At 48.1% G+C, this 16,810-nt stretch overlaps 1 protein-coding gene across 1 annotated transcript in view; it reads right to left on the bottom strand.

Annotated features, from left to right (window-relative positions):
• Kcnk13 (potassium two pore domain channel subfamily K member 13) overlaps positions 1 to 9,918 on the bottom strand; it is a 62,308-nt gene extending 52,390 nt beyond the window's left edge. Inside the window, exon 1 of the mRNA XM_090345400.1 lies at positions 9,585 to 9,918. Coding sequence (XP_090201526.1) covers positions 9,585 to 9,918 — 334 coding nt within the window. The remainder of the gene's footprint in view (positions 1 to 9,584) is intronic.
• Between the last annotated feature and the right edge of the window lie 6,892 nt (positions 9,919 to 16,810).

The raw sequence follows: 16,810 nt of genomic DNA, 5'->3' as shown, positions 1-16,810 counted from the left end.
AGCTAGCATTATAACAGGAGCCACTGGTGTCCAGCAGAATATTAAGTTTAAATATTTAATTTACAAGTTTAAAAATTTATTGTAATTTATTTATTTTTAAAGTTTAGATATTAAATTTAAGTTTCAAAAATTTGTATGATCTATACTTAGTGTACTTTCAGTTAAAATATGTGCTTTGGAGAGCTGTTGTACTAACAAATAATCAGAAACAACTCACATATTTTATAATCGGAAGAATAGGTAGATTAATGAATAATAGTATATCCTAAAGAATCTCAGGAACAGAAATTATTGAAAAATATTCCTCAACTCATAGATGTGTAGGCATATCTACTGTGTTTTCTTCATATCAAACCAAAACAAAGACATTTGATGTAAAACAAAACAAACCAACCAAACAGGTGAGTATCTCCTTTGCATACAGATGCAAATATCCTTTACATAATTGTAGAGATTGAATAGGGAGTGTTCCCTGATAGGTTGGTGTATGGAAAGCTTGATCCCTAGCTAGTGGATCCAGTGAGTCTATGGATCCATCATTTGATGGTATTGGAGGTGGTGGAGACTTTCAGAGATGTGGCCTCATTGACAGAAGTTGGTTACCAGGGGCATGTTCTTGAAGGCATGATGTTCTGCCTTATCTTAGGCCGTAAAGCAATGGATCCAACTCACTTTGGACGGGAACTTCTGGAAGCCAGGAGGCAAAACAACTCCTTACTCCTTTTTTTTCTTGCCAGTTGTGGGGTTTGAACTCTGAGTCTGAGCACTGCCCTTGGACTTTTCTCAAGGCTAGATCTCTACCACTTGAGCCTCAGCACCACTTCGGGCTTTTTTCTATGTATGTGGTACCACAGAATTGAATCCGGGTCTTTAGGCATGCTAGGCAAGCACTTTACCACTACACCAAACTCCTAGCCCTCCATCCTCCTTTTTTTTTTTTTCTCAGATACTTTTTTCACAATGACCAAAAACAAAGATGAACACCAAAGTAGTGACAAACTCTATGCACAAACCATACAAACAGAACTACACACCATGACCAAGGAAGCTAAATGTGAGTCAATATCTAAAGACCATCTGGTGCACTACCAAAAGCATAAGGAAGAAAACACAAGATCATATGAGTGGACACACAAAAGGAGTCCATGTGAATACCAGCGTCTGTGTGATTTAAAACACTCAACAAACTAGGGACAGAGTTCAGGAACTCTCATAACCTAGAAAGACAATCTATCATGCCAGTCCAACAGGGAAAGACAGAAACTTCCCCCCAGATCAGGGACAAGGTAAGAGGCTCACTTACACCACTTCAACTCAACATGGTGCTGGAGAGTCTTGCCAAGCATGAAAAAACCTATAACATTATTAAAACCACTTCTACTTATAAATGGCATTATCCTCAATATAGGAAATCATTAAACATGATTAGATAACCCATAAAAATGTGATTAAAACTAATACGCCACAGGATAAGCTAATACACTATAGCAGACCACATGGTATAAAAACAACATGCAAGAATCAATTTTATTTCTGCACACTTGCAAAACACAACCCAAAGTAAAATTAACCAAAAATATTTATAATAACATTAAGAACAGAAATAATCAAAAAATATAAAACAATATTTTGAAAACTACACAAACATTATTCAAACAATAACAAAAATGAACACGTAATGGGACAGGGGCCAGTGGGCTCTGTCTATAACCCTGGCTATTTAAGAGGCTAGGATCTAAGGATTGCAATTCAAAGCTAGCCTGGGCAAGAAAGTTGATGAGACTCTTATTGGGAAAGACCGTCCAAAAAGCCAGAAATGGAGCTGTGGTAGAGTACTAGCCTTGAGCAAAAACGCTTAGTGACAGTGCCCAGACCCCAAGTTCAAGTCCCTGGACTAGTACACACGTGTGCATGCTCCCCCCCCCACATATACGTACAATAAAACAAACCCTAAAGGGTCCATATAGACGGAAAGGTCTCTCATGCTCATGGGTTGGAATATTTAATGTTGTCAGTGGTAATTGTTGCAAATTAGTCTACAGATTAATATGTAGAACCCAAAAGATAACCTTAAAATCCACCTGGAGGATTAAGGGACTGAATAGACAAGACAGCTGAAAAAGAAGAACAAGGGAGAACTCACATCCCTTGATTCCACAACTGACCACACAGCTACGGTGTCATGCACAGACAGATTACAGATCAAGAGAAGAGTTCAGAGTCCAGAAATCAACACTCACGTTGATAATTAATTACTGACAAGAATACCAAATCAATCCGGAGGAGGAATAGTGTGTGTGTGTGTGTGTGTGTGTGTGTGTGTGCATGGGCTAGTAATGGTTCTTGAATGAGGGGACTCCTGTTCCAGTTTGGCTTTTTCCCTTATGGCTGGCACTCTATCACTTAAGCAGTATCTAGCTCCACCATTCTTGTCTTCCCCTGAGCTACCCAGAATCTTTCCTCACTTTTAACTGCCTCCTCACCAATACACCCCTTTCCATTCATACTGCATGGGCAGTATGACCTTTTTCCTCTTAAGTCTGTCATGTAAACCTGATCCACAGAGCCTGTTGAGCTGTCTCTAGGGCTCTGGGGAGACAGCCTTCATCAGAATTCCTGTGTAATGTCACCGACACACCTGATGGCAGGACACCCCTCTCCCTCACCCTTCTCCCTCTCTGTGTTTCTCTCTATCTCTGTCTCTGTCTCTGTCTCTGTCTCTGTCTGTCTGTCTGGATGTCTGTCTCTCTCTCTCTCTCTCACTCTATCTCTGTCTGTCTCTGTCTCTCCTCCCCCCTCTCTCTTTCTCTTCCTCACTCTCTCTCCATCAACTCTCCTTTAAAAGTGTCACATTTTGGGCTGGGAATTTGGTCTAGTGGTAGAGTGCTTGCTTAGCATGCACAAAGACCAGGGTTAGATTTGTTGGTACCACATACATAGAAAAAGCCAGAAGTGGTGTTGTGGCTCAAGTGGTAGAGCTCTAGCCTTGAAAAAGACCAAGGACAGTGCTCAGGCGCTGAGTTCAAGCCCCAGGACTGGCCAAAAAAAGTGTCACATTTTCACTTAAAAATAAGAATTTTTGAATTTTTTGAGTGGAAACACATAATCCAGCAATTGCAATAAACTGCATTTACAAGTATTTCATTCTGGTTTACATTTTGATTGAAAACCACCTGAGTGGTAGTCACAGATGAAAAAAACCAATGTTATAATAACAAGATTAATTTTTTTTGCCAGTCCTAGGCTTGAGCTCAGGGCCTAAGCACTGTCCCTGGACTTTCTCAAGGCCAGAGCTCTACCACTTGAGCCTCAGCACCACTTCTGGCTTTTTTTTCTATGTATGTGGTACTGAGGACTCGAACCTGGGTCTTTGTTCATGCTAGGCCAGCACTCTACCATTAGGCCAAACTCCCAGCCCAACAAGATTAATTTTATTATCACAGTTTTATATTGTATTGAAGCCATTGGATTAGGTGTGTTTTGAATATAAGGATGAAGATGCCGAAGAGATGACAGGGATCAAGATGCTTTGTATATATAAACTGCAGGGGAAAAAAAGAAATACAAACCTAAAAATTGAGAAGAAGTGAGGGAAGGGGCAGGTGGGCTGGGTGAGAATGTTGAAAGGGTTGACATTGGTACTGGGGTTTGAACTCAGAATTGCTTGCTAGTCTGGTGCCATGCTCTTCAGCCACACATCCAACCCTGTGTCTTTCACACTTTTCTATGGAGTGAGGAGATGCCCCCTGCCACACCACTGTCACTGTGGTCACAGGCACATGAATCACCTGTGTAGCTTTTCTTCCATGGAGACAGAGTCTTGTGGACTTTTCTTCTCTAGCTGGCCTGGCACCATGATTCTCGAGGCAGGTGTGTGCCACTTTACCCAGATACAGGTTGAGACGAGTCTCTTAAACTTCTTAGACAGGAAAAGCTTTAGCCACACCATAAGCCTCCCAATGACAGGATTACAGCCTACCACTAGGCTCATAAATCTTACTGTGCACACACACGTCAGCCTCCAGTTCCAACTCTGAGGACATTAACATTAACAGAAATGTAGAAAAGCATATAGGAAATAATGTAAAAGAAAAAATAGTATGGATCTAGGGAGAGCTACATCATATGTGGCCCTGACAGAGTTAAGAAAATACTACTATCCCCATTCTAAGAAGGGAATGTAGCCGGGCGAGGTGGCTCATGCCTATAATCCTGGCTACTCTGGAGGCTGAAATATGAGGATCACGGTTCAAAGTCAGTCCAGGCACTAAAAAGTCCATGAGACTCTTATCTCCAATTAACCACTAGAAAATCAGAAGTGGTGCTGTGCCTCAAGGGTTAGGGAGGAAGCCTTGAGCCGAAGAGCTCAGGGTCAGCGGCCAGGCCCAGAGTTCTATGACTCGAAAGGAAAAAAAAAAAGAGTGTACAACAATACAGGTAATATGTGAAATCTGTCCTTGGAGGGGATCAAAGGTCCTACAGGAATAGAAACTTCAGCAAGTTGTGACATCAAAAGTTCCAGCTCCCCACACCCCCAGTGGCAGGTCCTACAGGAATAGAAACTTCAGCAAATTGTGCCATCAAAATGCTCCTGCCAGTTTACCAAGAAGTGAGCTGGACTTCCTGTTTTTCTCATGCCTCCACAGAAAAAGCCCAGAGCTCCCAGGGTCCAGGCTTAGCTGAAGACTCCAAGTCCTCACACCTGCCTGGCCAGCCCAGTACTGCCTTAAATCGAGAAATGCAATACCTGAGTGGGGAGCTCTGTGCTTTCTACAGCATAGTTCTCCCAATGTCCTGCACCCCAATAGACTCATTTCCATTTGCGGTCTCACCCTGGGTTCATTGATCCCGGGATTTCCCTTCCATGCAAGGGGTGGAGCGGAGACATGCAGGCAGGCAGTATGATCAGATGTGGGAGCCAACTGACCCTGAGCACTTAATGAGGCTTCTAAAGATGGTTGTCTGGCCATGGGAAGACCCAGCAGGGGGTTGTTTAAAGCACAGTGTTTGGGAACATGGTAAAATGCCTGGCTCTTCAGGTTAACGTGCAGGGGGGAGAAGGCTGGAGTGATGGGGAGGGGGCTGTCCCATGGCCTAGTGCCCCCTTCCCCAGGTCATGAATAATCCAGTGTTCTCCATCCTCCTTCAAGGGGAAAGGCTGCTGCAGGTCTGCTGCCAGGACTGCCCCGTGCCGGGAGCATCCCCTACAAACCAGAGACAGACAGTGAAACAGCACTGGAGCAGCCTGTCAATCCTGCGACTAGAGGGCGGGGAGAGATCACAGGGAACAGGATGACAGAGCCCCCCCCCTCCCCCCACCCCCCGGGGACCAGGGAGAACCTGAGGAGGGTCTAGGGAGGAGAGGTGCCAGGCCTCCTCTGAGATAAGAGAGATTTGGAAAGGAAAAAGTAGAAGCTTGCTTGATAAGCTTCCTTAAAAACCAGAGACTTTTTCTAAGGTGATTGGGAGATACAAACATATAGAATTTATTTATTTGTAAGTCATCTGGGCAATTAGACCATGCCTCTTTGAAAGGAGAACTACTGACAGGACATCACTAGGTCCAAGAATTATCTGGGTTACATTCAAACCAAAGTCTTCTCTCCCCCACAGAAAATGGTATGGATAAAGCAAGAGCAAAAGATGATGTTTAGGATTTAAAAAAGGAAATCAGCTAGGCATGGTGATATATGTCTATAATCCCAGCTACTTGGGAGATGGAGATAAGATTGCAGTTTGAGGCTAGCCTCACTAAAAAGCTAATGAGACTGTATCTCAAAGCAGAAGCCTGGTCTGGTGGCTCACATTTGTAATTCTAACTATACACGAGTTATAGGTAAGAGAATCACAACCTGAAACAAGCCCTGGGCAACAGAATCTAAGACTTTCTCTGAAAAATAATGAATGCAAAAAGGGCTGGGAGTGTAGCAGACATGAGGCTCTGAGTTCAAACTACAATACTATCATATAAACAAATGAATCAGAAAAATAAGACACCGTTCTATTTTATAACATAAATAAGAATTTTTTTTGTTGGCCATGGGGCTTGGACTCTAGGCCTGGACACTGTCCCTGAATCTTCAGCTCAAGGCTACCGCCCTACCCCTAGAGCCTCAGCACCACTTCTGGTTTTCTAGAGATTAACTGGAGATAAGAGTCTCAGGGTCTTTAGTGCCTGGGGTAGGGCTTTGAACCGTGAGCCACCGCACCCAGCATAAATAAGAATTTCTGATGTGATAGTCTCAGATGAACTCCTGCAAGAACCAGAGTACTGGACAAGAGAATTGTAATTTTCCAAGTTGCAAGTACACCATGGAACAAACCGAAGCTTCTCTGAATGGATACACTGAGCCTTCCTCATGAAGCTATTTTGTCCAGGCTCACTCCAAATAAGCAAGATTTATGCTCTCTGCACCTCACTTTCCTTTTGTTATAGGATGGAATTGATATAAACTTTCCTACCTATCTGACTAAGGTCTGCGTGCAGACCTTTCCTATAAAGGAAAGAGCCTGTTTGGTGCTTTGGTGCCAGTTTTTAACTTGATATTCTCAATATTTGATTGTTTGTATTGCCAATAATTTGACTTCAAAAGCCCCTTACTTGGTCTTGACCCCAAGTGTGTGTGTGTGTGTGTGTGTGTGTGTGTGTGTGTGTGTGTATGTGTGTGCATGTGCACATGGGTCTTGAACTCAGAGCCTCAAGATCTTGCTTAACTTTTTTTTTTTTTTTTTTTTTTTTGCCAGTCCTGGGCTTGATTGAGCTCAGGGTCTGAACCCTGTCCTTGGACTTTCTCAAGGCTAGAGCTCTACCACTTGAGCCTCAGCGCCACTTCTGGCTTTTTTTTCTATGTATGTGGTATCGAAGAATCGAACCCGGGTCTTCATGCATGCTAGGCAAGCACTCTACCACTAAGCCAAACTCCTGGCCTTGCTTAACTTTTTTTGCTCATGGCTGGTGCTCCTCCAATTGAACCACATCTTCATGTCCAACTTTTTGCTGGTTAATTGGAATTAAGAGTCTCTGACTTGTTTGCTTGGGCTGGCATCTAACCTGGAACCTCAGATCTCAGCCTCTTGAAATTTCAGGCATGAATCACCAGTGCCTGGCCTTCAAGATAATTCTTGTTTCCAGTGATCACTTGCCCTCCCCCTCTTCTTTTAAATTCACCAACCTCCTCATATTGTATTTTTTCTTATTGTGGTGAAGTTATATATTTAAGGTTGTGTTCATTTTAGCAATCCTACCAAAATTAAGTTAGGTGGAAATACTAGATACTCTCCATACCTGTAAATCCTCCCTCAGTCCCATACCCAAGCTTCAGTCCCACACCCAAGCTTCAGTCCCACTAAACAGTGACATTCTCTTCCTGCCTTCCCTCAGTCCCTGCCTCCTTTCTGCTTCCCCAGGCTTCTCTAGAATCACACCGCTCATGTCCTTGTTGTGTCTGGCTAATTTCAACAAATAAAATTGTTTCTGAGGTCCATCTGCACTGTACTATCAAAACCTTACTCCTTCTTATGGCTAAGAAGCCATTCATTGTTTGCAGACACCACGTGGTGATTTTCAGGCATCAGTGGGTGGACCGTGGGGGAGGGGCTTCTCTCTTGGGCTGTGGAACACAATAGTGAGAGGAACATTCGTGTCCAAATATCTGTTCAAGTCCCTAATCAAAACTGTTGTTTTTACAATAGCAATGAATGGAATCATTTAGAAGGAAATGTTTAAAATGCAAAAAGTGTGTGATCCTTCCACAGGGGATGGGTGGTTTTTAATATGCATTTTTAATAGTTTAATACACATTCCCTTACAGGAGCTCATTGTCCCTCAAGAAAATCCTAGAAGGGGTGGGCTTCAGGAGAGGCAGAGGCAGCAGGCAGGAGGCAGGCCTAATGTGGCTGAGGGGCTAGTGTGACTGCCAGATGCCAGGATGGGCACTGTCTAGACCTTAAGGATTACGAAACATGCCCAAGTTACAAAGGCAGAACCTCAAACTCCAACTTCAGACTCTGTCCAGGTTTCACTATGCTTCACCTGCTTTGTTAACACATTTGCATCCTCAAGCCCTGTGTTTGTCATGCCACCTGCCTGTAACATTTCTGCCCCCCTACCCCCACTCACTGCTGTCCGCTTGCCCCTGCATGCTTCTTCCTACTTCTCCACCCATGGGGGAGCTTCAGGTGCGGCTTGCAGTGGTAGTGGGGAGGCTTTGGCACTCCCATCTCTCATCAAAACCACCCCCCCCAAATAATCATGCTACCTACAGAAAAAAGAAACCAAATACACAAAAAGAGCATCTTGTACTAGGTATGCGAATGCAGCAGATCCAAGATTAAATTTCATGTGACCCCACTTCTCCCTGTGTGGAAATTCTGGCTTCTGAGGCATGGGAGGTGATGTGGTGAGGGATAGGTGGGACCGTGCTAGGAGGCAGGCTGTGAGTGTGGGCCCAGTAGGAAAACGAAGAGGGTTGGTCACAGCTTCTGCTGTGCCATCACAGCAGGTGGGCAGAGCCACCAGGATGAGATGGGAGTTGCGAGCAACACAGCTGTGTCCCTAAGGAACTGGTTCTCTCCCAGACTTCCGGCTCAGCGGCCCAAGCCCTGGCTTCCTTGGGGTTGGTCCCTGGCCTGTCCTTGGAAGCCTTTCCTGCCTGCTGCTCTCACCCCTGGACGCATGTCCCTAATGCAGAGACCCCTGGCAGCCTGGGAAGGGGAGGCCTCCCTCGCCACTGCCTGGCCCATGTGTCCTGGATGAGGAGCATCCACCCATCCTGGGCTGTTTCCACCACCAGCCTTCTTGCTGTTCCCGTGCTCTGACACTGGTGCACACTTGTCTCCACCTGGCCTTCCAACCTCCTTCCCTATTCTGTCCTCTTTGCTTGGCATCTCCTCCCACCCTCCCATCAGTGGTTGATGCCTCAAGGGTGAACCATCCTAGGGCTGTCCACAGGCCCTCCATCTTTTCCCTTCCTTCTGATGGTGGATAGAGGCAGAACTGACAGTGGGCCTGGTACACCCTGGCTCAGAATTCTCCTTGGGTCTCATCTGGTCCAGGAAAGTAGGAACTGCTGACCTGTGACCTGGGGACAGTAGTGTTCATCCTTCTCTTGGCCAGCAGACCTTCCAAGACAAGCCGGCTCAGCCCAGAATGCAATAGGTGCACGACGTGGTGCCTCCAAACACAAATGACCCTGAGCTTGAAACTACCCATCATGGTGACTGCGTGTGTGTGTGTGTGTGTGTGTGTGTGTGTCACCCAAACGTCCACCGCTTCCCATCCCTACTTGCAAGCTCAGTCCTTCACTAGATGGAAACATCCACAGCAAAACTTCTCCAACTTAAGCATTCCCATCCCTTGGGGTGGAGGGTGGGGGGTGAGGTTCACCCTCAAGTTCTAGCTCTGGGGAGGGAGCTGAGATCCTGGTTTCTTCTACCAAGCGCGCTGGGGACCTGCATTCTGAGAGCCCGGGCCGGGCACCACCTGTGGATCCCGCTGGCTGGTTCCCAGAGGGGGCGGGGGCGGGGGGGGGCGGGGAGGGGGTCTCGTCCTGGATGGGCACGCGGAGCGCCGCCGGGTCACTTACCGATGGTGGACACGACGGTGCCCACGAAGTAGAAGGCGCCGGTGAAGTCCCAGCGCGGACGCACGCTGTCCACGCGGACGCCCGCGCGGGTCGCTTCCTCGTAGTGGCGGAGGAAGCCGCGCAGCTCCTCGCGGCTGAGGTTGTGGCCGCGGCTGAAGTTGGCCAGGCGCTCCTCCCAGCGCTGCTTGGCCTGGCGCTCGTGCGCCAGCTCCAGCGCCGAGAACACCGCGGCGCCGCCCAGCAGGTAGAGCAGGATGAGCGCGGCCAGCAGCAGGAAGCGCGCGTTCTCTTCGTTCAGGTGCCCGGGGCCGCAGCTGCAGCCCCGGCCGGCCATGGCCGCTCTCTCCTCCCGGGGATGACTGGGGACAGGGCCCCGAGGGTGCGGGGTGGGGATCGCGGCTCGGCGGCTGCTCACCCCGCACCAGGACGCCGTGCAGCCGGCGCGCCCATGGCCGCCAGGCGCCCCCCACGCGCGCCCAGGCCGTCCCGGGGGGGTCCCCCCGCGACTCCCGCTCTCGAATCCGCTCTGCAGCCGCCGCTCCCCCGCACGCCGCTCGGGAACGTTCGCGGGAGATGTGAGCGCCCCGCCGGCCCGCGCGCGTCTGCTGGGCACGAGGCTGCGGGCGCCCGGCGTCCACCTCGCCTCCCCGCCGCCCCGGCCGGGGGGGCGTGGCGCGTCCTCAGGCCAAACTCGGCCGACCCGAACTCGGCCCCGGCCGGACGCTGCGGTTCGCGGGACACCGGCGGGTAAGTGCAGCCTTGGGGTCTGGGTGGCGGTGCCGGGTGTTCGAAGGCTCGGACGGGGACGCTGCGCCGGATCTGCGGGGAGTGCGCGGCGCGGAGTCCTGGCGGCGGGGCGGATCCAGACCCCGGCCTTCGGAACCGCTCGCGGGGCGGCGGGGCTTGCGGGGGTGGGGTGGAGGGGCGGGGGAGGTCGGCACAGGTCCGGGTCAGGCGCAAGGACAGGGCCGGGCCGCGTCTGCGAACCCAGATCCGCTTGGCCCTGGCCGTGTGCGGCGTCCGGCGGGCGAACGGGCTGGAGAGAGGAAAGCAGAGAGGGAGGCTGCATCAAGGGAGCGAAGGAAGTCTGGAGCTCCCCGCCCCCCGCAGCCTCTCCCTGGACAGCCTCCCTTCACCTCCTCCCGACCCCCCCTCCCGGCAGCCGTCATCCCCACCGTGGGCAGCCTCTCCCCGGACAGCCTCCCTCCGGCGGCCTCTTCCGCCCTGGTCCTCTGGACGCCACGCTGGGCGTCTTCTGTCCTCATCGGTTTGGCTTTACCAGCCCGGCTCCCCGGAGAGGACGGGAGCGCGGCCAGGAGGAGCGCAAGTTCCACCGGGCCACCTGGCTGGGCTGCCCGGGGCCCCTTCGTTCTTGCGCCCAGCGCGCTCCCCACCTGCAGAGCAGCAGCCAGGTGCTCCAGCGATTCCCGGGGCGCAGGGTCTCACCCCCGGGCGGCCCTGTGGCGACTGTCCCTGGCGTCCTCCGGTGCCAAGGGGCTCGGCTCAGCCAGCGCGCTCAGACGCGCAACAGGTGGAGCCGCGCAGCTGCCAGCCACAGTGCCCCCCGCCCCCGCCCCATGCCCCCCACGCCCCCGGGCCGCGGGGACCGTCTTTCCCCAACCCCCAACACTGAACCGCCTCCCGCAGGTCCCCCCCCCCGCCCCCAGGCCCCGGTGCGCAGACCCCCGAGGGGGCCCTGAAGAGGGGAGCCCCGGGCTCATCCGGCCTGTGTGGGTCCCTCGAGGACCAGGAGAGGGCGCTCCGTACCCTTCACACACATCTGCCCCCCACCCAGGTACCTAGTGACTGCGGGACCCCTCCAGAGTCACCCGCCAGGCGCCAACACCAAAGGGAGAAGGAATGGCTAGGTGGGTATCCCCGTCTCCCCCGCCGCCTTCTGTGAGAGTGGCCCCACGAGGCCCACCCGCCCCAAACCCTCATTTAGGAACAGATAGCTGCTGTAGTGAAAGCAAAAGAGCTGCTCGGCTATGGTGGGTTTCCTTCTCTACCCAGCCTTTGGTGAGTACGCATGCGTTCTCCCAGGGTTAATACTGCAGTTCCCTTTATTCGGCATTTGATTATGGAAAACTGGCAACAGACCAATGAAGCCTGTGTACAGTGCCACCTACAACTCACCCCCTACAGTCTACCGTTAACACTGTGTGGTATTTAGTACATATCCTGTTCCTCTTTCCAGCCATCCACCCTTGATAGAAACCAGTGAGGTTAGAAAATTTTGATTCCACATTGGAACATTTGTTTTTAGTTTTCTTGTTACTATAAAGATGATGTATAGACGGGTTACAGTTACATAAGTCGGGCAGAGTACACTTCTTTTTGGACGGTGTCACCCCTTCCATCTCACTCTCTCACTTTTCCCCTCCCATGCCACCCACAAGTTGTACAGTTCATTTTCCACATAGTGTGGTAGTGAGTTCCACTCTGTATTTGTTCACCCTTTGTCCCTGCATTCCTGTGCCTCCCTTTCACCTCCTAAAGATAGACAAACAAACAAACAAGACAAGAAGAAAACAAAGACTGCCACCAGCAAAACAACATCTCTCCATTTCCTGGAGTTCATTTGGCTTCGTGTTATTTTGTATGCTGAGATGCACATGGGAATTGCGCTTTTGTGCTCCTCTCCTCAGGCACGGTGAACATTCCTGTACTGTTGGTGAATGTGTGTCTTACCTGGCAGTGAACTACAAGGTCAGAGAATGTGCATGCATTTACTTCTGTTAGAATCCTCTGGCATTTCTTTCAAAATAGTAGTTCTAACCTCTGAGTACTCCCTTCCCCATGCTCAGAATCCTCAAAACACTCAGCAGTATCGACATCTTAGTTTTAATGTGCTTTATCCTGGTGGATATCTAGTGCCAAAATCTCATTATGGTTTTATGTTTATATCGCACTGATGTTTCTTTCAATTATTGGTTGGCCATTTTTCTTCTTTTTTTTTTTTTTGCCAGTCATGGGCTTGAGCTCAGGGCCTGGGCACTGTCCTTGGACTTTCTCAACGTTAGAGCTCTACCACTTGAGCCTCAGCACCATTCCTGCTTTTTTCTATGTATGTGGTACAGAGGAATTGAATCCGGGTCTTCGTGCATGCTAGGCAAGCACTTTAACCACTAGGCTAGACTCCCGGCCCCCCATTTTTCTTTTTTTCCATATATTTTTTATTGTAATTAATAGAAGGGTTACATTATATTCACCAGATAGAAGGTGCATTAATTCACATACATTGATACCCTTTCTCATGTCTTGGTCCCATTTCCCTCCTCCCTGATTGGCCACTTTTCATCTTTCTTTATAAACTTCTTGTTGAAATATTTCATCCATTTAAAATTAATCTGCTATTCAGTTATTGGGATTATTTACAGATTTAGTTCCTTTTCAGATACATGTATTAGAATACATATATCTCTGGCTTGCATGTTTAGTAACTGTTTTGTTTTGTTTTTTTTTCTTTCTATGTATGTGGTACCGAGGAATCGAACCCCGGTATTTGTGCATGCTAGGTAAGCACTCTACCACTAGGCGAAACTCCTGGGCCCCAGTAACTCTGCTTTTGTTTTTGTTTTTGCCAGTCCTGGGGTTTGAACTAAGGGCCTGGGCTCGATCATTGAACACTTTTTGCTCTAGGCTAGAACTCTGCCACTTGAGCTACAGCACCATTGCTCACTTTTTCTGTGTATGTGGTACCAAGGAATGGAACCCAGGGCTTCGTGCATGCTCAGCGAGCACTCTACCCCTAGGCTTTGCTCCTGTCCTCCTCCTCCTCTTCTTCTTCATCTGCTTTGTCTGTCATGGGGCGTGAACTTAGGGCTTGGGTGCTGTTCCTGACCTATTTTGCTCAAGGCTAGTGCTCTACTACTTTGAGCCACAGCACTACTTCTGCTCTTCTGGTGGTTAATTGGGGATATGAGTCTCACAGAATTCCCTGCCTAGGCTTTGAACTGTGCTCTTCAGATCTCAGCCTCCTAAGTAGCCTGGATTATAGGCATGAGCCAATGGTGCCAGGTCTGTTTTCTGACATGAGTTTTTCACTATTGTGTAGCCCAGTATGTCAGTCTTTTATGTTTAGTGTTCTTCACGTATTAAGAAATCATTATCTCCTTCAAGCTTCCAGATTTATATTGTGTCCATGATCTATTTTAAAGTTTGTTTCTGTATATGAGATCAGTGTTCAGGTTCTCATTGACTGAGGAGAAAACTATAAATAAATTTACTTCTGGTATGGTTCATATGTCTCCCTACTCATTACCCCAATCCCAAAGTATTTAGATCCTTTGAGATTAGGAAGTGTCAGTTTTCTAATTTGGTTCTTCTTGCCTGCCTCTCAGTCTTCCTATTTATGTTTCTATTCCACCTCAGCAAGCCTTTACTGTTGAGATAAGAGTATCATGAATTTCTTGCCTGGGATGGACTTGAACCTTGATCCTTTGGATTTTAGCCTCCGGGGTAGCTAGGATTACAAATGTGGCTTACAGGCCTTCAAGGCTTCTTTGGATGTTATAAAACGTTTGTTTCTATTTTAAAAAATCCTTTAGAATGAGCTTATTAATTTTGACAGAAAAAAAGACTTGTGTAACCTTGAATGATGTCAAATCTCCTGATTTTGCCTGCGTTTAGTACTTGTTCGTAGTTGTGTTTGGTTTGCTGCTGTTTTGAACTCACTGCCTTGAACTTGGTAAGGGAGTGCACTAACACTTGGGTCATTCCACCAGTTATTTTTTGCATCTTTTATGTCCAGGTTGTCTGGATTGTGACTTAGTAGGATGCCAGGAAAGTGATTACTCTTCTAGACCTTTTTCAAAAATGGAGTCTCTCAAACTTGTCTCTCCCCAGCCTCCCCCCTGCCCCACCCCATTGCTGTTGAACCTCTCTCTACCCATTGCTGTGTCTCTCAAATGGCTAGGATTATATACTTGAGCCACTGTGTCTAGCTGGTATTTGGTATTTGGTTTTGAAGATTTTGTTCTGAACTTTTACAATGTTTACTAGAGAGTCAGTCTAACAGGAACGTTTGGTTTTGCCAGAAGCCTGAAGTGACTTGGTTTTCTTACCCTTCTACCTATGTAGAAGGGTAAAATGCATAGCTCATTGGCTGAGATGAGGGTCTAACTTTTTGTCTGATCTGGCCTTGAACTTGATTCCCCCTCTCCCTCCCCAACCCCATTTCCCCCTGAGTACCAGATTACAGCTGTACATGCCACCATGCCAACTCATTAAAATATTGATCAAATATTATTGAATGAAAAGTTAGTACTTGCTAAATCACAGTTAACTCAATCATCGGAATAAAAGTCAGCTCACAGTAGTCTAAAGAACGTATGAGTAAATAGCCAGCCAAGCCACACACAGCAGCAGTACCTGTATCCTTGAGGTCAGAAAGGGTGTTTTCTGAGTTTGCCAGGATAGACCCAGCACTACGGATGAGACACAACTCTTGTTATGACCTGGTTGTGTGACCTTGAAATCTATTTTTCCCTCATATATGCTGACAACAATATGGGTCCCACAGTGTGATGATGATGTTTGCAAATATAATCAAATCGACCTATAATAAATGCCTTGGTGGTGCAATTTTTCTCTTGCCTTTCCTCTCTGAACTTCTCTTTATTTGTGCATTAAAAAAACAACAACATCAAAAAAGTTTCAGAGGCTGGGAGTTTGGCCTAGTGGTAGAGTGCTTGCCTAGCATGCATGAAGACCCAGGTTTGACTCCTTGGTACCATGTACATAGAAAAAGCTGGAGGTTCAGGGCTGGGAGTTTGGCCTAGTGGTTAAAGTGCTTGCCTAGCATGCATGAAGACCCAGGTTTGACTTCTTGGTACCACATACATAGAAAAAAGCCAGAAGTGGTGCTGAGGCTCAAGTGGTAGAGCTCTAGCCTTGAGAAAGCCCAAGGACAGTGCGCAGGCCCTGAGTTCAAGCCCCAGGACTGGCAAAAAAAGGATTCATTATTCCCTGGTACCACATACACAGAAAAAGCTAGGTGGGGCATGGGGGAAGCTAGGAGTGGTAGAGCACTAGCCTCAAGAAAGCCCAAGGACAGTGTACAGGCTCTGAGTTCGAGTCCCAGCACTGGAAAGAAAAAAAAAAGATCAAGCTGGGCGCTGGTGGCTCATACCTGGATTCCTAGCTACTTAGGAAGCTGAGATCTAAGGACTGCAGTTCAAAGCCAGACCCAGTAGGAAAGTCTATGAGACTCTTATCCCCAGTTAACCAGCAGAAAATTGGAAGTGGAGCTGTGGCTGAAAGCAGTAGAGTCCTAGCCTTGAATAGAAAAGCTCAAGGACAGTGCGTAGGCCTCAACTTCAAGCCCCACTACCAACAACAACAAAAAAGGGAGATAGATCCAGATACCTTCTACTTAAGAAATGGGGCTCTTTGAAAACCTTGTTACAAAGGAAAACAGGACCCAATGAGTGGAGACATTTGAGTATAATGAACAACCCATGTGGGTCAAGCTGACTTCACTGGAGCTTCTTGTAGAACTAAAGGTCCACATACAGAAACTGAACTGAGATCTGCCAAGCTTTGGTTCCATTTGCTTACCCTTGTCATTTCATGAAGTGTCTGCTTTTACAGGACCCCAGCCTTCCTCACCTCCAGCATCTTCTCAACACTCAGCATTGATTCTTTCTGCTCTAGATTTTAGGCCTGGTGGGTCCAGCTGGGAATTTAACAAAACACTCACGACTCTTAGCTCTCCTCCATACTCTAGCTCAAAAGGAGTGTGGCAGTGAGGTCTGGTTTGAATAATTCAGTAATTCAGACCTGCAGGTGAATGTGACATTTCGTGATTTTATGTGCCATTCCTTGGTTCTGTCATGCCCATTTGCCAAGACAGTAGAGGAATATACACCTAGACTTATATGTCATTATAGTTCATCTCCACCAAACGTGCTCCTTGGCTGGAGTCTGTGTTTGCTGCCCAGATGTGGAGCATGGCCCTGGATCTACACTCCCTGGGTTCAAATCCTTCCTCTGCCCTTGCCAGCACGGTGATTTTTGGACAAATAATCTGCTTAGTTCCCCCCTGCCCTCCCCCACACATACCATTTGTGAATGGGGATGGATCACAGTACCTTGATTGGCTGAATATAACCAACAGAACAGGTCTTGGCAGGAAGTGTCTGGCAGTCTTCTTATACAAGCACCAGTTACATAAAACATGACTTATGAGTTGATGGGACTGTTAGGAAGAAATGACAGTTTGT

This window comes from Megascapheus bottae, chromosome 14 (genome assembly GCF_031878675.1).
Source record: "Megascapheus bottae isolate mThoBot1 chromosome 14, mThoBot2.hap1, whole genome shotgun sequence".
Lineage (NCBI taxonomy): Eukaryota > Metazoa > Chordata > Mammalia > Rodentia > Geomyidae > Megascapheus > Megascapheus bottae.
This window is presented reverse-complemented; position numbering and strand designations above follow the sequence as displayed.